This window comes from Molossus molossus, unplaced genomic scaffold (assembly GCF_014108415.1).
Source record: "Molossus molossus isolate mMolMol1 unplaced genomic scaffold, mMolMol1.p scaffold_m16_p_13, whole genome shotgun sequence".
Taxonomy (NCBI): Eukaryota; Metazoa; Chordata; class Mammalia; order Chiroptera; family Molossidae; genus Molossus; species Molossus molossus.
Genome location: NW_023425348.1, coordinates 50,781,606 through 50,803,875, shown reverse-complemented (window position 1 = coordinate 50,803,875; position 22,270 = coordinate 50,781,606). Strand labels below are relative to the sequence as shown.

At 37.9% G+C, this 22,270-nt stretch overlaps 1 protein-coding gene across 2 annotated transcripts; it reads left to right on the top strand.

Annotated features, from left to right (window-relative positions):
• The first annotated feature begins 1,272 nt into the window (after positions 1-1,272).
• ZNF214 (zinc finger protein 214) lies at positions 1,273-17,014 on the top strand. Of its 2 annotated transcripts, XM_036258965.1 has the most exons (4): positions 1,273-1,325; positions 1,934-2,022; positions 13,874-14,035; positions 14,873-17,014. In XM_036258965.1, exons 1-4 carry the CDS (start codon positions 1,309-1,311, stop codon positions 16,546-16,548), a joined length of 1,944 nt encoding a protein of 647 aa, XP_036114858.1. In that variant the 5' UTR covers positions 1,273-1,308; the 3' UTR covers positions 16,549-17,014. The 2 variants fall into 2 exon arrangements, with proteins under 2 accessions (XP_036114858.1, XP_036114859.1); XM_036258966.1 differs by lacking the exon at positions 1,934-2,022 and having other exon boundaries at positions 1,275-1,325; positions 13,893-14,035.
• The last annotated feature ends 5,256 nt before the right edge of the window (positions 17,015-22,270 follow it).

The window sequence follows — 22,270 nt, the reverse complement described above, 5'->3', positions numbered from 1 at the left end:
CCTTGCCTACCAAATTGTTGAATACTAAGGATTCAGCTCAAGTTTGAGGAAAAGTACTTAAGGAAATGAAAACATTCAACTAGATAATAGAAAAGATGCTTGGATCTCTTTCTGCTGTTCTCAGGATACCCAAAAGGGGCTCCTTCCCAGGGTGCCACCTGGCTTCCACCTTGCCTTTCCTCTCTCTGCCAGGAGTCACCAGAGGAGCCCAGGAATTGGCAGGAAGAGGGGAGGGAGCAAAGCCCAACTGGACCCCGGCGCGAAGCGGTCCCTGGCAACTTGACAGGTCCTCTTGAGGCTGCGTGACTCCAACCTCGAGTTTAGTGATGCTGCTAGGACCAGAGCTAATGGGGTGCCCACTACGCCCAGGGCTCGATACCACCACTCGCCCCTAAAGGCGACCTGACAACAAGTGTTTCCCGGGGTTCCTGATGGGGATTCCGCACTTGCGAATGCTCCCACAATTCTCCAAGGCCGGCCGCTCATTTCTCAGAACTCCTAGCCTTGCCCCACTTTCCAGGACCCCTAAAAACATCGGTAATAGTCCTATTTCTTTAGTATCAGGACGGTTCGGCCACATCCTCTGCTCAGAGCGCCAGACTGCGCCCCGATCTTTCTAGCCAATCAGGAGCTACGTCCTCCTGCGCTCGCCTTTCCCTCCCGCCCCTTCCCGTCTCCATGGTAACGCTGCGGGTGGCTACTCCGAGGCCTGAGGCTTTGGTTCTGTCCAGCGGGGCTGCGGCCATTGTTTGTGTAGCCGGAGTGATTTGGTCAGCCCCCGTCCCCCTCGGAGGCTTCGTAAGTGACTCTCGGGAGCTCCCAGCCAGAGCGGACCGGGGCCGGGAGAGCTGTGGCTGAAGAACCAGCGGCAGCCAAGGGAGGGTCAGGGGCCGAGAGGCGGGTCGGGCTTGGAAATCTGGCGACACCGTGGGGTGGATTCTTCAGGGCCGCCCTCCCATGTTAAAGATGAATCAGGGAAGGAGAGGAGGGCAGGGGCAACTTGGGCCCTGGATCCGGAGTGCTCGGGGCTGGGGTGGGTGTTGGGGTGCAGCTCTGGACGCGGAACGGAGTCCATGCACGTCCTCGCTGCGGGAGCAGAGGCCGCGCAGGTCCTGCCGCTGGAGGACAATTTGTACGTCTGCGTGGGGACGCTCGGGCAGCCGGTGGCGCATTGGGGGAGCCCAAACCTGTTCTGCTCTTGGGACACCCGTGAATCGTTTTTCTCACCAAAGAAAGAGGGCGCTAATAGTTTATCATTTTCCCCAGGGACCTGTGATCAGCAAGGCAGGATTTGGGTGGCGAAGGCTCATGCCTCCGTTTTACAGGTGAGGAAAGTGAGGCCCTGGGAGATCCACAAATCTGGTTCTTTCCTAAATTCCACAAGTGGTTGGTGACCAGAGCTGAGGCTGTGATCAGAATCTGGGACCCTTCCCTAAGACTGGGTGCTCTGGTAGTAAAGAGAGTATCTCATGTAACAAGTAGGGGAGAGCAATGGGATTATATATTTAACTGATGAACAAAATAAGAAAAATGACGAATATAAACTATTTAACTACCCTGCTATTAATTTCTATTATTTTTACTGTTCTTTCTTGTTAATTACAAGCTAGGACTGCTTTGAGGCTCAAAAGGTTAAATTATATAGAGGGCATCTGCATCCCTGGAGGGACTAAACTATGAGGTCAAATTTGTGTTGTCATGTTCAAACTAGAATTGTACCTTTGAAGTTTCTAGAGGGTCAGAAATAAGGTCTTGGGTGCCAGCCCTCCTAGCTCTCCTGGTCCTTGAAAGGGAACAGAGACATTCTTGAGTTCCTTCTGACCTCCTTGTAGGGGACGTGGGGTAGTTATACCCCATTAGTATGGAGGTGTTGTGGTACGTTTGGAAATTTCTATTCATGCTTAGTCTTTCATTCCTCCTTTCTTCTCCTCAGCTTAGCCTTCTCAACACTCTACTCTTACCCAAAAGAGGAGCACAAAGTAGGAAGGAATGTTCACTATTTTCCTCATTGTCTGATCCCAGGTGAGTAGGATTGTCTTTTCTCATTTATAAAATGCCCCTGAATTCTTCATGGATAATTAGAGTAGTGGTCATGGGAATGAGTGGAGGAAACAAAATAGAATACTGTATGTTCCTCACTTGCCTGCGAAGCCTCCTTTGCAGCAGGTTCCTTCCTCCTTCCCAGTGTCTTTTACCAACATTTACTCAGTCATTAAAGTCCCGTCAGCATGGCTCAGAGCATTGAGCGTCATCCCAAGGACAGGGATCCCGGTTGGATTCAGGTCAGAGCACATGCTGGGTTTCAGGCTCCATCCCCAGTAGTGGGCATGCAGGAGACAGCAGATTGATGTTTCTCACATGGATGTTTCTCTTTCTCCAAAAAACAAAAATCAATAAAAACATATTTTTAAAAAATTTAAAGTCTACTATATAATTCATATTGTTCTTGGTGCTCTGATATAAATACAAGTGTCTTTCCTTAACATGAGGGAAATAAACCATATGAAGTTAATAATGATTTCTAAAGTTATTGCACATAAAACAGTGCCAGAATGAGTGGCACTTAAAAGACAGGACCAGCAACTCAGATTTGGATAATCATTATGTATAGGAAGATGTCATTGCAGACAGGAAGACCATCATTTAATCTCATGTAGAATTTGAAGGGTCAAATATGGAAATTGGGCTAGTTGCAGTAGAGGGTAAGTATGAATGTATAAAGTGAGGCCATATTGTTGACGGCTATTAATATTCAATTGGTTACTTACTCTTGTGCACCACTCAGAGTTCCCTGCACATCAGCCAGAGGCAGCCATTATTGACTTATAGTCCTTTATCTAATATTTAATATACATACTCACTAATCTGTACAAACACTAATATGAATGCATACATACACATACATATATGAACAAATATACACACATGGGTTTATCTAAGATACATGTATACAGAAAAATTAGTATATATACAATTTTTTTAAATTTAAAAACTTTACATAGTGAAATCATGTCTTTTTTTTTAAAACTTATCTTTATTGTTGAATACTATATTACAGATATTCCTCCTTTTCCCCTGTTGATCCCCTCCTCCCCAGTCCCGCCCCTCCTGCCTTTCCCCACACTGTTGTCTGTGTCCATTGGTTATGCATATATGCATATAAGTTCTTTGGTTTAACCCCCCCCCAGCCCCCTTCCCTTTGAGGTTTATCAGTCTAACAACCAATTTGTAGTTCTTAATCCCTTCATCTTTTTCACCCCTTCCCTCAAGCCCCCTACCATCTGGTAATCAACAAAATGTTCTCTGTATCTATGAGAATATTTCTGTTTTGCTTGTTCATTTTGCTTGTAGATTCAGTTGTTGATAGATATGTATTTATTGCCATTTTGTTTGTTCATATTTTTGATCTTTTTCTTCAAGAAGATGCTTCAACATTTCATATAATAATGGTTTGGTGGTAATGAACTTGTTTAGCTTTTTCTTGTCTGGGTAACTCTTCATATGGCCATTGATTCTAAATGATAGCTTTGCAGGATAGAGTAATCTTGGTTATAGGTTCCTGCTTTTCATTGCTCTGAATATTTCTTCCCACTCCCTTCTGGCCTGCAAAGTTTATTTTGACAAATTAGCTGACAGTCTTATGGGAACTTCCTTGTAGGTAACTAACTGCTTTTTCTCTTGCTCCTTTAAGATTCTCTGTGTCTTGAACCTTTTTCATTTTGATTATGATGTGTCTTGGTGTGGGTCTCTTGGGGTACATCTTGTTTGGGACTCTGTGCTTCCTGGACTTGTATGTCTGTTTCCTTCATCAAGTTAGGGAAGTTTTCTGTCATTGTTTAAAAGAGATTTTCAATTTCTTGTTTTCTTATCTCCTTCTGGCACCCCCACGATGCGAATGTTGGCATGCTTGAAGTTGTCCCAGAGGCTCCTTACACTATCCTCATTTTTTTGGATTCTTTTTTCTTTTTGCTGTTCTGATTGGATGTTTTGCTTCCTTATATTCCAAATTGGTGGTTTGCTTCTTGGCTTTACCTACTCTACTATTGAAACTCTGTACATTCTTCTTTATTTCAGTTAGTGCCTCCTTTAATTCTGACTGGTCCTTTTTTATGCTCTTGAGGCCCTAAGTTCATTGAAGTTCTCACTAAGTTTGTTGAGCATTTTTATAAGCAGTGCTTTGAATTCTGCATCTGTTAGGTTGCTTATCACCTTTTTGCTTAGTTCTTTTCCTGGAGTTTTGTTCTGTTCTTTCATTTGGAACCTGTTTCTTTGTCTCCTCCCTGTGTTTATTTCTATGTATTAAGTAGAGTTGCTGTGTCTCTTGGGCTTCCTATGGTGGCCTATTGTAGTAGGTGTCCTGTAGGTCCAGTGGCACGGCCTCCCTGATCTCCCAGCTGCGCCCCCAAGGTGCACACCACATGTGGACTTTACACCCATCTATTGTAATTGAGTCTTGATTGCTGTTGGCACATTGATGAGAGGGGTTTACTCAGCTGATCAGCTGTAAGGATTGGCTGTGTCCACTATCTACCGACTTCTGACCACCTTGGATGATCAGCTGTGTAGGGGTCCACTACACAGAGCAAGACTTACTTCAGCAGGGCTCTGTTACCCACTGAGTCCACTCCTTGAGTGTGTCACTTGTGGAGGTGGTTGGGTGGTGGTGTTTTGATGTGGTCTGAAGCTGTCCACTGGGTGTGCTGGCTCTGGGGCCAGGTCAGCCACTGCCTGATGTTCTACCCAGGGCCACCAGGCGTAAGCTACAAAGCAGTCTACAGATGGATGCTTCTTGTGCTGGGCTTGGAGGTGCCCAGGAAAAGGCAAGTTGTGAACCAAGGCTGGCTGCTTCTAGTGCCAGGCCTGAGGCCACTTAACGAGGGGTATGGGGTTCTCTGAGACTGGATGCTATTTGTTTGAAAGCATTTAGGAAAATCTGAAGCAAGATCCGAGACAGGCCATTCCTTTGGTAAAGCAATTGCCAATAGCTTGCGTGGGCCTGAACGTTGGGTTTGGCAGGGCCTCAGGGAATCACCAGGGTGGGGCAAACAGTGTGAACCAGGTTGCTGTAATCCAAGATATGGTGGCCATCTGCCTGCCCTGTGTGGGAAGGGCTCTCCAAAGGAACAAAGGCCTCTGACAGCACGTTTGTCCAGGAGAAAGCTGCCTCTCCAGCCCTTGCCCCAATGCCAAACAACTCAGTTCATCCCCATATGTCCCTGATACCTTCTGAGCTGCCTCCCCGATGCTGGAGCCTGGAGGGTGCGAGTCCAAGTAAGTTCGTGAGTGGGTCCTTTAAGAGGAGCTGCCTAGGGCTTCAGCAGCCTTAGCCTCCTCAACCTCAGTTCCTGCTGGTTTTTACAGCCAGAAGTTATGGAGACTTCTCTTTCTGGTACTGGAACCCTGAGTGGGGCGCCTGGTGTGGGTCGGGGACCCCTCAGTCCTCAGGGAGGACCTTCCCAGCCGAGGTAGCCCCCTGATTTTTATCTGCCACATGTGGGTGTGGGACCAGCCTGTCCACGCCTCCACCCCTACCAGTCTCAGTGTGGCTACTGCTTTAATTCTATAGTTGTAGGATTTCCATTCAGCTCAATTTCAGGTGGTTTTGAATGATGTCTGTTCTGTAGTTTAGTTATAACTCTGATGTATATGTGGGAGGACGCGATATCGCTTCTACCTACGCTGCCATCTTGACCGGAAGTCTTGTTCTTTTTATTTATATAGATTTGCATTGAAAGCTCTTCTTCATCCCCAAATCTAATATATAATTACTTTTATATTTTCAATTTTTTTATAGTTTCAAGTATTTTAAAAATTTAACTCTGAAACTTGAGTATTCTTTTTCTTCCCATTTATTTTTCTCATAACATTTCCTTTTTCCATCGACAGCAGTGCTGTCTTTTCAACCAATTACGAAATTCTTTACACACATACACGTAACACAGATCACTTTTGGGGCTGTCCTGTTATATGGACCCACTTCTCAATGCTTATACTGGTATCAGAATGTATTTAATCTTCTTCCTGTGTATGTAGTGTATTTAATGCTAATGAAGAGGTAATGAAAAGCACTGAGAGAGATTCCAAAATGGCGGCAGAGTGAACGGAAGCTACACAGACCGTCTCCCAGAACCAAACTGGAATTGCAACTATAACACAGACAAATCGACGGGAAAAAGCAACAGAAAAGCTGCTTGCAAGGACCATATAACCAGGGACACTGACTCAATCCTGGTAGGATTGCGAAGACTCAGGACGGGGGCTGGGAGCAGTGCCCTTGGGTTAAACTCCCAAGCGGCTCCACAGGGCAGAGTTGGGACAGAGGCTAAAAAAGCCACAGCCACTCACCTTGGGCCCTGGCAGAGGGAGGGCAGACTGGACTGGAAATGTGTAGGGACACTCGGGATTTGGAGGGCACTCAGGGATTTTGCTGAGTTGCAGCCACACAGGACGGTGGCCATTTGCTCCTTCCCAGGGCTCTGGGGAGAGGCAGCAGCCCCTCCCTTGGAGATCCAACCCCACCCTGTGGGCCATTGAAATGCTAATTGAGGCTCATTAACAACCAGCATCTGCCCCACCCTAGGGAAATCCCCTTATGCTGAGCACCTGAGGGAGTTTTTCAATCAACTGATAACCCAAAACTCTTCAAGTAACCTCAACTGCTAGCCTCCAGGCAAAAAGCTAGAGGATAACAGTACCTTTACTGTGCTAGCAACTTTAACCAGGAAAGTAAGACCTGACAGTGGTGTTTAACGTGGGTTTTCCCTCACTCATCTAAACCCAGGAGAGGGAGCCACAAGGAGCAGAACACCAACCCCCACAGGGAAAACTTGACAGGCTCTAAAGCCCACTGTGATAGCCAAAATGGTGAAACACAGAAACAGAAGCCAAATGAAAGAACAAGAGACATCCACCGAAGATGAGATCAATGTGGAGCAGTTAGGCAAGATAACAGAGCTAGAATTCAGAGCCATGATCTTGAGGAAGCTCAAAACCATGAGTAAGGACATAGAGATGCTGAAAACAAACCCATTGGAAATTAAAATCCACCAAGAGGAGATAAAAAATGACATATCAGAAATTAAAAACACATTGGAAGGTCTAAAAAGCAGAGTAGAGGAAGTTGAGGACCGGATCAGTGAATTACAAGACAGGGTAGAAAAAATCAACCAATCAGAAAACCAAAAGGAAAAAAAAGTTAAAAAACAGGAAGACAGCTTAAGAGAACTGTTGGACAACTGGAAACGTAATAATATTCCCATCATAGGAGTCCCCGAAGAAGAAGAAAATGAGCAAGGTTTAGAGAATATATTCAAAGAAAAAGTGACAGAAAACTTCCCTAATTTGGTGAAGGAAGAAGGCATTCAAGTTCAAGAAGCACAGAGAGCCCCAAGTAAGAAGAACCCAAACAGGCCCACACCAAGACACATAGTAATTAAAATGCCACAAATTAAAGACAAAGAGAGAATCCTAAAAGCAGCAAGAGATAAGCAACAGGTTACCTACAAAGGAACCCACATAAGGCTCTCAGCTGACTTCTCAACAGAAACACTACAGGCCAGAAGGGAATGGCATGAAGTAATCAAGGTCATGAAAAACAAGGATCTGAATCCAAGACTATACTACCCAGCAAGGCTATCATTCAAAATAGAAGGTCAAATAAAGAGCTTCCCAGACAAAAAAAAAAAAGGCTAACGGAATATATTAGTACCAAACCAGCACTGCAAGAACTACTGTAAAAGGATACTGTAATTAGTAGAAGAAATAGGAAGAAAAATATAACCACACTAAACAAAAATCTCAATAAACAAGTACATATCAATAATCACCTTAAATGTAAATGGACTGAATCCTCCCATAAAAAGACACAGAGTAGCTGATTGGATAAGAAAGTATGACTCATTTATATGTTGTTTACAAGAGACCCACCTCACAACAAAAGACTCACATAGGTTGAAAGTGAAGGGATGGAAAAAAGTTTTCCAAGCAAATGGAAAGCAAAAAAAAAAAAAGAGGCTGGGGTAGCAATACTCATATCTGATAAAATAGATTTCAAAATGAAGTCCATAACTAGAGACAAAGAAGGCCACTACATAATATTGAAAGATCTATCCAACAGGAAGATATAACCTTGATAAACATATATACACCCAATATAGGTGCACCAAAATATATTTAAAATTTTCTGGAGGACTTCCACGGAGCAATCGACAGCAATACAATCATAGCAGGGGACTTCAGCCCCTCGTTGACAGCACTGGATAGATCCCTAGAAAAAAATTAGCAAGGAAACAGAGACTTTAAATGAAGCACTAGACCAAATGGATTTAATAGATATCTACAGAGAATTACACCCCAAAACTACAGAATTCACATTTTCTCAAGTGCACATGGGACATTCTCAAAGAGAGACCACATGTTTGGGCACAAACTAAGTCTCTACAAGTTCAAGAAGATTGAAACCATATCAAGCATCTTCTGAGATCACCATGGCATGAAACTAGAAATCAACTGCAACAAGAACATGCAAAGACATTTGAACACAATAATAAATAGCATATTATTAAACAATGAATGGGTTACCAAGGAGATAAAGGAAGAAATTAAAAACTTCCTGGAAACCAATGAAAATGACCACCACATCACAAAATTTATGGAACACAGCAAAAGCAGTTCTGAGAGGGAAGTTCATAGCACTACAGGCCTACCTCAAGAAACAAGAAAAATTTCTAATTGACTGTCTAACCTCACAACTTAAAGTATTAGAAAGAAAACAAAAAGAAAACCCCAGAGCAAGTAGAAGGAAGGAAATAGTAAAGATCAGAGCAGAAATAAATGACATAGAGAACAAGAAAGCAATTCAAAGGATCAATGAAACAAAGAGCTGGTTTTTTGAAAAGATAAACAAGATTGATGGACCCTTAGCAAGACTCCTGAGAAACAAAGAGAGAGAACTCAAATACACAAAATCAGAAATGAAAGAGAAGTAACAACCGACACCACAGAAATACAAAAGATTGTTAACAGTTACTATAAACAACTATATGGCAACAGATTCAACAATCTAAGCGAAATGGAGAAATTTCTAGAAACACACAGTCTCCCAAAGCTGGACCGGGAAGAGCTAGAAAACATGAACAGACCAGTAACAACTAAGGAAATTGAAGAGGTAATCAAGACTCCTCAGCAAACAAAAGCCCAGGCCCAGATGGCTTCACGGGGGAGTTTTACCGAAGATTCAAAAAAGAACTAACACCCATTCTCCTCAAACTATTTCAAAAAATTCAAGAGGAAGGAAGACTTCCAAACTCATTCAATGATGCCAGCATAATTCTAATTCCAAAACCAGAAAAACACACTACAAAGAAAGAAGACTACAGGCAAATATCCCTGATGAACAGACGCCAAAATCCTGAACAAAATACTAGCAAATCGGATCCAGCAATACATCAAAAAAATTACTCACTATGACCAAGTGAGATTCATCCCAGGATGCAAGGCTGATACAATATTTGCAAATCAATAAATGAGATACACCACATAAGCAAAATGAAGAATAAAAACCACATGATCATATCAATAGACACTGAAAAAGCATTCGAGAAAACCCAGCATCCATTTCTTATAAAAACTCTCAGCAACGTGGGAATAGAGGGATCATATCTAGACATAATAAAGGCCATATATGAAAGACCTACAGTCAACATCATACTCAATGGGCAAAAACTAAAAACATTTCCCTTAAGAACAGGAACAAGACAGGGATGTCCACTTTCGCCACTCTTATTTAACATTGTACTGGAATTCTTAGCCACAGCAATCAGACATGAAAAAAAAAATAAAAGGGATCTTAATTGGAAAGGAGGAAGTGAAACTGTCATTATTTGCAGATGACATGATATTATACATAGAAAACCCTAAAGACTCATCAAAAATCTACTATACTTAATAAATGAATTTAGCAAAGTAGCAGGATACAAAATTAACGTCAAGAAATCGACGGCATTCGTATACACCAATGATGAACTCACCCAAAGAGAAACTGAAAAAACAATCCCATTTACCATCGCGGCAAAAAAATTAAGAGATCTAGGAATAAACTTAACCAAAGAAGTAAAGGACCTATTTGCAGAAAACTACTGGACATTGAAAAAAGAAATAGAGGAAGATATAAAAAAGTGGAAGCACATACCTTGTTCATGGATTGTAAGAATTAACATCATTAAAATGTTACCCATACTACCCAAAGCAATCTATAGATTCAATGCAATCCCCATCAAAATACCAATGACATATTTTACAGAACTCGAACAAATACTTCAAAAGTTCATATGGAACCAAAAAAGTCCCCGAATAGCCACAGCAATTTGATAAAGAAGGACAAAGTAGGTGGGATCACAATACCAGATATCAGGTTATACTACAAAGTGACTGTCATCAAAACAGCCTCGTACTGGCACAAGAACAGGCATATAGAGCAGTAGAACAGAAATGAGAACCCAGAAGTGGACCCAAGGCAATATGCTCAATTCATATTTGACAAAGGTGGCAAGAGCATACAGTGGAGTAAAGACAGCCTCTTTAATAAATGGTGTTGGGAAAATTGGACAGCTACATGCAAAAAATGAAACTAGATCATCAACTTACACTATACACAAAAATAAACAAAAAATGGATAAAAAACTTAAATATGACCCGTGAATCCATAAAAATTCTAGAAGAAAATGTAGGCATGAAAATTTCGGACATCATATGCAGCAGAATTTTCACTGATACATCACCTAAGGCAACAGAAACAAAGGAAAAAATGAACACATGGGACTACATCAAACTAAAAAGTTTCTGCACAGCAAACAAAACAATCATCAAAATGGAAAGGCAACCCACTGTATGGGAGAACATTATTGCCAATGATATATCAGATAAGGGGTTAATTTCCAATATATATAGAGTGCTCATACAGCTCAACAAAAGGAAGACAAAGAACCCAATTAAAAAATGGGCAGATGAGCTGAAGAGACACCTCTCCAACCAGGACATACAAATGGTCAAGAGACATATGAAGAAATGCTCAACATCACTAATCATCAGAGAGATGCAAATTTAAACAATGAGGTACCACCTCACACCTGTCAGAATGGCTGCCACCAACAAATCATCAAACAACAAGTGTTGGCGAGGGTGTGGAGAAAAGGGGACTCTTGTGCGCTGCTGGTGGGAATGCAGACTGGTGCAGCCACTATGGAAAACAATATGGTGTTACCTCAAAAAATTAAAAATTGAACTTCCATTTGACCCAGTGATTCCACTTCTACGAATATACCCTAAGAAGCCTGAAACACCAGTCAGGAAGAATATATGTACCCCCTTGTTCATAGCAGCACTATTTACAATAGCTAAGATCTGGAAACAGCCCAAGTGTCCATCAGTAGACGAATGGATAAAAAGCAGTGGTACATACACACAATGGAATACTATGCAGCTGTAAGAAAGAAAGATCTCTTATCCTTTGAGAGGACATGGAGGTACCTGGAAAGTATTATCCTAAGTGAAATAAGCCAAGCAGAAAAAGACAAATACCACATGATCTCACTTATATATGGAATATAATGAACATAACAGTCTGAGGAATACAGTAGACCCAGAAACATGGAAGTAGGGCACAGACTGACATCCCTCAGAAGAGTGGGTGGGGGGTGGGAAGAGATAAACCACAGAACTTATATGCATGTATGCATAACCAATGGACATGGACAACTAAGCCGGGGATGGGGCGGGGGGATGGGTAGGGGGATGCCAATGGGGTAAAAAAAGGAGAAACATCTGTAACAAAAAAAAGAATTCACAAAGTTTGCTACTTTAATTTGTCACACTGAATTTTAAAATCATCTGATCTTGTAAATCATGTATAAAATGTAAAAAGTGTTCAATATTCTAAAAAGAAAAGAAAAGAAAAAAGAAAAGCACTGAGTGTTCTTCACTGAGTGAGGATAAGGAAACGGCAGGGAGATTGCTTACATAGTGGGATATGCCATAGAATAACATGATGATTTCTATTTTGGGGAAAGGAAGTAAAAGTTAATAACTTTCAGATATTGAATATATTAATCTTTATGTACATTTTATTAGTATAGCATATTAGATCAAATACAGGTGCTGGATTCACTACCTAAACTTGCATGCCCCTATAACATCTTGGTTATGGAAACTAGATTCAATTACTTAAACAGTTTCTCATCTTAAGTGGGAAAATAGAATCTACTATATAGAAATGTTAAGAAGGTTAAATGAGATCATAAATGTAAAAATCTTAGTATAGTGCTTGACAAATAGAACAAACTATTGCTATTATATTTAAAATATAATGCATGTCTGATATAACTCTTTCTAGTCATCAAGACAAGAATTGAGGCAGAGAATGTAGCTTAAAAATTTTTTTGCCAGATGGCTGATCAGTTCTCCAAGCATTATTAATCAAGCCATCTTTCCCCCATGAATTTAGTATCACCTATATATATCATGTTTAGAATTCGTTTTTATATTTGAGCCCATATCCAGATTTCTAGTCTTTTTCATTGATCTTCTCTATGCCTATGCTACCCTGTGGTGTTTTAATTACAGAGGCCTGGTTAAAGTTTTAACATACCATTGGGTTAGTCTCCTCTCATTATTCCTTTTTCACAATTTTTCTTTTCTTATGAAAGCACTTCAAATCAGTTTGTCAGATACCCCTTCCCCCCAATCTTGTTTGAGAGCCCATTAAAAATATAGATAGGTTTATTGAGAACAAAATTACATTTATTTCTCCTAAGAGTATGGAGTATTTCTAAATTCTGAAGCTCTCTTTATATAGATTTTAAGTGTTTTTTTTTAAGGTAATTTTTAAAGATATTTTTAAATTACTGTTACGTTATTTTAAAAATAACTTTTAATGATTAGTATTTATTAAATTCTTTTTCTAAATTATGTAGTTGGATTTTATATATTAATTAATTTGAACTTTTATTGTGATGTATTCCATAATGCAAAAGAATATAGTAAAACACATACGTACAATTAAAATACAGTAACTTGGACACCCATCATCCAGATCTGCAAATACTTTTCAAAGCCCCCTGATGGCCTCACAATTTCATTTCCTCCCTTTCTAGAGGCAACTGCTATTTTAAATCTTGGTGGGTTTTTTTTGGAGTGTTAACTACCTGTGTCTGTATCTCTAAATAAAATTGTTTAGTTTGCCTGTTTTTGAACATTATAAAAATGGAATCACTGTATGTATTCTGTCAGTGGTTTCTTTAGCATAATGTTAAATTTTCATTTTTTTTTTTTTCTGTACTTTTTACAAAATAAGGGACCACAAGTTCATTTATTTTCCACACTGACAGTTTTCAGTCCTATAGTCTGGGTTTCTGAACATCCAAATTTTCTTATTTATATATTCATTTGTGTTCAAGTAGACTTACCTTTAATATTTAAACATAAATAACACTGAATTTTCTAATTTTTTTAGTTATTTGTGATTAATGTTTCATTGTTTAGGTATGGATCTTGAGAATTTAATCATTTACAACCATTGTTTCTTAACTTGCAAAATTGGGATAATAATAGTATCTACAAGATAGGATTGCTGTGAGGATTACTTGAAATATATGTGAAGTATTTAGCCCAATGGTTAGCAGACAAATGCTATATAAATGTTTCTTATGATGGTGATAGGGTTCAATGACTAGATACATTATTTAGACATTGACTACTATTATTATGTTTCCTCTTACCTTTCTTGTTTTTCTTCATTATTGAAGTTCTTTCTTTTTCTGTTTGATTTGCCACTTGTTACCTGATAAATGTCTTTTTCTTTGTCCATTTTCTCATTTAGATTTCTTCTTCCTGGAAAGCCTGATCTTTGACCAGATGGCAGTAACATTTGAAGATGTGACTGTTATTTTTACTTGGGAGGAGTGGAACTTCCTGGATTTTTCTCAAAAAAAGCTCTACAGAGAAGTCATGTGGGAGAACTACACAAATGTCATGTCAGTAGGTAAAGTTATCCCAGCTCTCAGGGAATTGTTTCTTCTGGGATCAGTTTTGTTGAGTATTTTGGTTCTTTATCTGGGTATTGTATTCAGGTAGAAGAAATAGTCTCAACAATGGGTCTTAAATCCGATGACAAATAGAAGACAAACAAAAGCAAGTCATCTTCCAAGACACCTACCTAGGCTATGTAATTTATAGGCATTTGTGATTGTTATTCTTACTGATTTTATGGTTTTCACTTATAGCACAGATTGTCACACACTTAATCAATTTTGTGTGCTCCTAAATTTGTTCTTGCTTTATACTATTTGTATAAGTTAGCTTTTGCTAAATAACAAACTACCCCAAACTTAGTGACTTAACAAACTATTATGTTTTATGATTCAAAATGGTTAGAGGATCTCCTTTCATGTAGTGACTTGGTTGAGGGTGGATGGTCTAAGATTAGGTTAAATAGCCTGACTCACATTCAGCATCAGTGGGGATAATGGGAATCGGTGGAACATAGGTCTCTCTTCAAGCAGGTTAGCTCAGGCTCGTTTACATACTGGTGGTCACAGTATTTTCAAAGCCAGCAAGAAAGAGGGCAAGCAGCAGTGCACAAGGACTTTTCAAGTCTCTGCTTATATCACTTTTGCTATTGTCCCAGTGACCATATAGGCAAGACTAAAGTCAGTGTGGAAGGAGAACACTGAAAGCTGTAGATAAAGTAGAGAGTTAATGCAGCCATTTTTTGAAAACACAGTCTGTGACACTATTCTGAAGGTCATTGATTGAGATACTTAGAAATTTTTAAATACAGCCTTTATCTTACCACTGGATTATCTGTTTATTCTTCTAGGAAACTGGAAAGAGAGCTACAACTCCCAAAAAGAAAGATTCAGATATTTAGAACAAGAAAATCTTTCCTGCTGGCAAAGTTGGAAGAATGCTAGCCCTCAGACATATGAGAACCAAAACTATGTGGAAACCATTCAAGGGATAGATTCTAAAGACCTTTTACACTGTCAGGAATGGTTAATACTCTCCACACAAGTACCAGGTTATGGGAACTATGAACTAACTTTTGAAGGCAAAAGTCCCAGGAACTTAAAATATACAAAGTTTATACCTTGGCGATCCTTAGAAACAAAACACACTCAAGACAGTGGTAGAGAAATCTATGTGAGTGATCTACATGGTTTTCAAGGAAGCAAATACCATATTGGAATATCCAGGAAAAATCTCTCCACTGATAAAGAACAGAAGCTCATAGTTCAGCATTCTTATGTCCCAGTGGAGGAAGCTTTTCCAGAGTACATTGAGGAGATATGCCAAAATGACCCTCTGAAAGATTCTGTGGAAGAGAAATACTGTGGATGTAATAAATGTAAGGAAATTTGTTATTGGAACTCACAGTGTGTTCTCCACAAGAGAAATCAACTTGGAGATAAGTTTTATCAGTGCTCCATCAACACAGCATGTGTCTTTCAGGGATCAGACCTATACAGACAGCCAAGAATCCATATAGGTAAGAAGCTGTACAGTTGTGAAGTTGACAGTGACTTTAATCAGAGCATAGGTGTTCACTTTCATCAGAGAGTCCACACAGGGAAGGTTCCTTATATATGTAATGTGTGTGGTAAGAGCTTCAGTCAGATCTCTAGTCTTCACCGTCATCAAAGAGTCCACACAGAAGAGAACCTCTATAAACTTGAGTGTGGTAAGGACCTCAGTAGAAATTCATTACTTCACATTCACCAGAGACTTCATATAGGAGAGAAGCCTTTTAAGTGCGATCAATGTGGCAAGAGTTTTAGTCGGAGTTCAGTACTTCATGTTCATCAGAGAGTCCACACAGGAGAGAAACCATATAAATGTGATGAGTGTGGTAAGGGCTTCAGTCAGAGCTCAAATCTTCGCATTCATCAGTTAGTTCACACAGGAGAGAAGTCCTATAAATGTGATGACTGTGGTAAGGGCTTTACCCAGCGCTCCAATCTTCAAATTCATCAGAGAGTGCATACAGGAGAGAAGCCTTACAAATGTGGCGACTGTGGGAAGGACTTTAGTCACAGCTCAGATCTTCGCATTCATCAGAGGGTCCATACGGGAGAAAAACCCTATATTTGTCATGAATGTGGGAAAGGCTTCAGCAAGAGTTCAAAGCTTCACACTCATCAAAGAGTACATACTGGAGAGAAACCCTATAAATGTGAACAGTGTGGTAAGGGATTTAGTCAGCGATCACATCTTCTCATCCATCAGAGAGTTCATACAGGAGAAAAACCCTATAAATGTGATGATTGTGGAAAGAGTTTTAGTCACAGCTCTAATCTTCACATTCATCAGAGAGTCCACACAGGAGAGAAGCCTTATCAATGTGCTAAGTGTGGTAAGGGTTTCAGTCATAGCTCAGCTCTTCGAATTCATCAAAAAGTCCACACAGGAGAGAAACTCCATAAATGCCATGAGTATTATAGGGGATTTGATCAGAATTCACATGTTCACATTAACCATAGAAAAGAAAACTTATAAATCTGTTCATTTAGTTAACTTTAATCAAAGCTTAACCTTAAGCCCAATAAATGCTTCTGGGAAGAAAATTCTATAAGTAACCCAAGCAACATTTACAGTTTCCCCTAATACCCACTAAGAATAATTTGTTTCAAGAGGAGATCTTTAGGAGGATTCCTTATATATTAAAATTAAAGTGTATTTTCCTTTTGTACTACTATAAATATTATACATAGTCATATATAAAAGATTTAAGGTCAAAATTCTTCATCTTGTTTCATTCTAGTCATTTTTTTTCTGTGCATTTTCATGTGCATGAAATCATACTGTATGTTCAGCTTTATGTTTTCACTGACTTCAAAACATTCACTTATATTTTGATTTGAACTGAAATTGACTAGCTAGCTATGAAATAGCATCTCAACTCCTGTAATATCCCTAGGAGGCCACAGGAAAAAAAATGAAAACACACAAAACTTGAAACTCAAACTGGTAGACAGCCTATTTGCTCAAATGTGGAAGAATTAATATAGGGTAAGTAAAATTCAATTGCTTATGACAACAGATAGGAAAAACAGTGTATGGCCCTTGATCCGAGATAGGATGTCTTAGAGATGTTGTATCTGTCAACCAGAAAACTCAAGAACCATCCTTTTATTACAGGGGTGCCGCACTTTGAGGTTACAACAGTGCATTCTCACCCATTTCTCTCCCCAGTTTTCCATACTTATTCATAGGTTCAGACACCAAGTAACTAGAAATATAAGATTTAGTTCTCTAAGAATGCTGTAAAAGACGTGGGCAAAAGCTGATAGAAGTGAATGTTAGAAACTGAAGGTAACTCCTATCAGTTTAGAGTTAGAGATCCAAGCAGTAGAATTTTATTTAATCTAAGTAGAATAGAGTGGTAATAAGTATATGCTAGAAACAAAATTGAACTCAAAGATATATCAAATATGAATCAAGCTAATTATGTAAGGAGAGAATTTGGCCATTATAAAAATGGAGTAGACTCAATAAGAATATACAAGTCTTAACTATTAATATATAAATATGTTTGGATATCACTTCCCAAGAAAAATTTCGTTGTTTAGGGAAATAAGAGGAAACGGTAGTACCAAAGAAGGGAATATAGTTGTAAAGACTTAGAATTGCATTACCCTAAAAATGAGCTATTCTGATCTGAAGAAATTAAAAAAAAAAAAAAAGGTATACTTAGTAGTCTGTCAGAAAACCTGAAATCAGTAAAACTAGAGTAGAAATCCATAAGTATAGAAAGACCTCTAAGATAAAAAGAAAAATATATAAAATTGAAGAAGGACTACAGGGAAATTTAAAATACTATACCAAAGTAAAAGTAAAAGGCAATAAGGAGCAGAATTGACATTGCAGAATATCAAATGCTGTAATGAATAAACTTGAGATGATCTTAAATGTATAAATAAGTAAAATGGGAACAATGAGAGAAAAGAAAAAGCCCTGGCCAGTTTGGCTCAGAGGTTAGAGAGTCAGCCTGTGGACCAGAGACACCCAGGTTGGGTTCCCTCTAAGGGCACGTACCTTGGTTGCAGTTCGTCCCCAGCCCCGGATGGGGTTGTGTGGGTGGCAACCAGTCGATGTGTCTCATGTCAATGTTTCTCTCTCTTCCCCCCTCTCTCCCTCCTGCTCTATCTGAAGATAAATGCAAAAGTGAGGATAAAAAACAAAACAAAAAACATACAAAGCATAGAGAATGAAGATTCCAATGTAAGAAAGGTGTTTCTAAGGAAGAGAAAAGAACATTTGCAATAGAATCAATGATCAAAGAAATTGTAGATTTTTTGGTAAAAGAAGTATAAAAACCGTGCTTAGAAACAGCTTAGGAAAAAAAGAACAATGCAGAAAGAAAAATTCTGGTTATCTACAAAACCAAAAAGGAAGGATGGATAAAGACCTCAGCGATAGTAAATGTCAAAAGACAAGAACACCACCTTCTGAACTGTGAGATTAAAAAATCTGTTATTACTACAGTTTTCTTTTAAACCAACTACATTATATGTGTAGGTAACAAACTAGATAAACAAGAAAACACGTGTGCCTTTTTTAAAGAACTCAAGAATGTGACATTATGGTATAAAAGGACGTGATGAGCACTAAAACTAGTTAAATATGCCATTAAGTCTGAATAACTTCATTTGTTTGCAAAACTTCAAATTTTTAAAATAGTTGTGCAAGAAAATATTTAAAATACCAATGCTATGTATAAAAGCAGAATATAAAGTTTAGGTAGGAGAGTAGAGTTGTCAGATAAAATACCATTGAGTTCAAATTTTAGGTATACATGAGTAATTTTGTTTTGTATACATATGTTCCAAATATTGCATGGCACTTATACTAAGAAATTATTTATATAAAATTCAAATTTACCAAGGCATCCTGTGTTTTTATTTGTTAAATCCAGAACTGATGGGGAAAGGATAGCACAAGAAAGTGTGCTACATTTCTGATCTTAAGTAGCAGGGACTCATTACATTTTCTTCTTGACTTGAATAATTCAAGAAATAAAGTTTAATGTATATATATATGTTTACAACGTTAGAAATTTCAGCTAATACTACTAAAAACAAATAGACCTTCAAAACAGGAGAAAATAGAATATTCAGTCCCTATAGCAAAAGACAACAAAAATTCCAAAAAAACCAAGAAGATGGCCTAAAGCATTAGAGAATATGAATCAAAAGAAAACCAAATTAATCAAAATAGGTTAAATCCTCCATTAAAAAGTTTTGAAACCCTTGATTTGGTTAAAATTTTTATTTATAGCTATTACAAATGAAAATATTACAGCAAAATGACCTTAATTTATTATTAATTGATCGATATTGATTTATTAATATAAAAAAGTAACGTTCATTAGGCAAACATAAAGGAGTGCCTGCGATGTGTCTTTATAAATTAAAGTGAACTAATTAAACTTATTTTAGTGCAGGTAAAAATACAAAAAAATCAATAGTTTCTTAAATTCTTGCCATAATCAGAAATATAATGGGTAGAAAAAAATATGATTTAAAAATACTAAAATGTCTTAAGGAGCATATAAAAATGTAGAATGAAAATAAAAAACAAAACATGAAATTGAAAGAGGACTTGAGTAGAGGTCTTAATTTGTTTTAGAGGGAATGTTCTTAAGTAAATGTATAGATTTATTTAACATCTCATCTAAATTTCAATGACATTTAAAATAAAAAAGAGATTCTAAAGTCTTTAAATAGACATTGAAGAATAGCAGAGACGATTATAAGAAAGAATAATGAGATGGCCTTATAATAAATGACATGTTGAAGTTAAAATAATAGAGAACTTGACTGTACATTTGAGAAAATGTTCAGAATGCTCAGTCACTAAATAGTTTAGAAATAACACACTTAGTGCATATGCTTATATACTTTACATATGATAAAGACCAATGACTAGGAAAAGGATTATTCAGTAAATAATGCTAAGAAAATTATTTCTTTCATGAAAAATAAAAGCTTTCATCTCATGACTTACATCATATATATGTATATATATACAAACATATACATGTATATACATATAAGTTTCAAGCTGTGTTCCAAGAACCTCCATGTGTATCAGAAACATGAACCTTAAATTTAACCTCATTTTTATATGATTCATATACAAGATTAGCACAGATTATTTTTTTAAAGGAGGTTCTACCACTTTAGTCAAAATGTTTAAAATTCGCTAAAGTTTTTTTTGTTTGTTTTGTTTTTATCCTCACCTGAGGACATTTTTTCCATTTTTTTGTTCAGGTAAAGTGGGAGAAAGAGAGAGAGAGAGAAACATCGATGTGAAAGGGACACATCGAGTGGCTGCCACCCGCATGACCCAACCAGGGCCAGGGACAAACTGCAACCAAGGTACATGCCCTTAGCGGGAACCAAACCAGGATCTCTTGGGACCGCAGGCCAACGCCCTAACCGCTGAGCCAAACCGACCAGGACGGTTTTTTGTTTGTTTGTTTGTTTTTTATAGTTGAAAACACAAGAATACACATGCATTTTATGAGAGGTGAAATGGAAGAACCCAGAAACAATACCTAGGAATTTGACCACTTAATTTTTTAAACTAATTTTAAGAACATATGGAAGTCAGGCAATAATAGAAACAATATTTCATGATTATGACAGTTATGAACTTTTATAAATTAACATGGACATCTAGTTAAAAATTTGGCAAAGGATATCAACATTAAAGAAATGAAACACCACTTTTATTAAAAATTATAAGCTATTTTCAGTGTGAGTATGGCATGATGGATATTTATACACTACTTATGTTGAGGGCAAATTAATACAGACTTTTTGGAAAAGCTATTTGGCAAATTATGAGTCTTAAAACTGTCGATAGCCTTTCCTATAGAGTCATATCTAGGCATATGTCCTATGGAAATAGAGTTACACACTATTAAGGAACATCTATTTGCAGAGAACAGTGATCTACTTAGGTTATCTCATTATAAAATAGTTATAAAATATTATGGTTTAAAATACCACCAAAAAAGTCCAAGGACAGAAGCTTCGCTATGGGAACTTACTCTACAAAGCCATTAGACAATAAGGCTATTCTTTCAAGACTTATTTCTCTTTGGGTATTCTCTTTTCTCTCTACAGACTGACCTCCTGTTTATTCACTCTGTGTATGCTTATCATTGCCATCACATGCCTGAATATATTTTTTCTTTTTGTTGCCCACTACTAACTTGGAACTTCCTTCAGGGTCGCTATTCAGATTTCTGAATGGGAGAAGATGATTAACTGATTATAATTACTACCTCTAGACAAGCCTTTGAGGCCAGGCTAAACCACAGGGTACTAGTAAGCCTTTGGCTATCTTTGTATCAAATTGTCACTCTTGTCCCTTAAGACATGCTCAGGCATGGGGTGATAAGGCATAAAACATGGTCATTGAGGACTGATGTTCAAATAGGTTTCCCCAGAAAGTGGTTGGTTTGAGCCAAGCACTCTAAACCAAATTAGAACACACACAAAGAGAAATGTTCAAGATACTTACTGCAGTATTTTTTATGTTGCCCTCTCCCCAAAATAGGAGAAAGGTCAAATAAATTATGATGTATTTATATGATTGAATGTTATGCAGTCATTAAAACATATTTTCCAAGAATATTGTAATAAAACTATACTTATGGTAGTAAAGATACAAAATATAGAACTGCATATAGGGTAAGATTATATTTACATATATTTATATGGATATTTCCATAGGGAAAATACTGGGTATATTAAAAAATGTTATTAGTGTGCCTCTTTGATAAAATGGATTGTGGTTACCTTTATTTTCTTCAAACTTTTTTGTATTTTTTTGTATTTTTATTGGTATCTTATTTTCATAAAAAATAAAAATCACCTTTTTACATATAACTTATTTAAAACATTACATGATATTTCATTGTGTGGCTGTACTATAATTATCTTTTATCAGGATTTAGACTTTTCACTTTATATCATAAGTCGAACTGCCATAAATGTCATTATGTTAGTTTTGTTAGGTAATTTTTATAATAATTTTCTATATTAAATTATTAGGTTAAAAGATAGGAGGCAGAAGGTGTGATTTGTGCAAATAAATGGAATAATAAAATTATATGATGTATACAGCTAGCTACAAGTAGCTTGACACTGAGTATCAAGTATAAAAGTGGAAGGAGAGGTTAGAAGATGGACAGATCACAAAGGAC

What these genes read in the sequence shown, in the direction of transcription:
- ZNF214 (XM_036258965.1), top strand. An exon ending in TCCTCATTGTCTGATCCCAG is followed by an intron (nt 2,023 to 13,873) that starts GTGAGTAGGATT and finishes TTTCTCATTTAG; the next exon opens with ATTTCTTCTTCCTGGAAAGC. An exon ending in CACAAATGTCATGTCAGTAG is followed by an intron (nt 14,036 to 14,872) that starts GTAAAGTTATCC and finishes TTATTCTTCTAG; the next exon opens with GAAACTGGAAAGAGAGCTAC.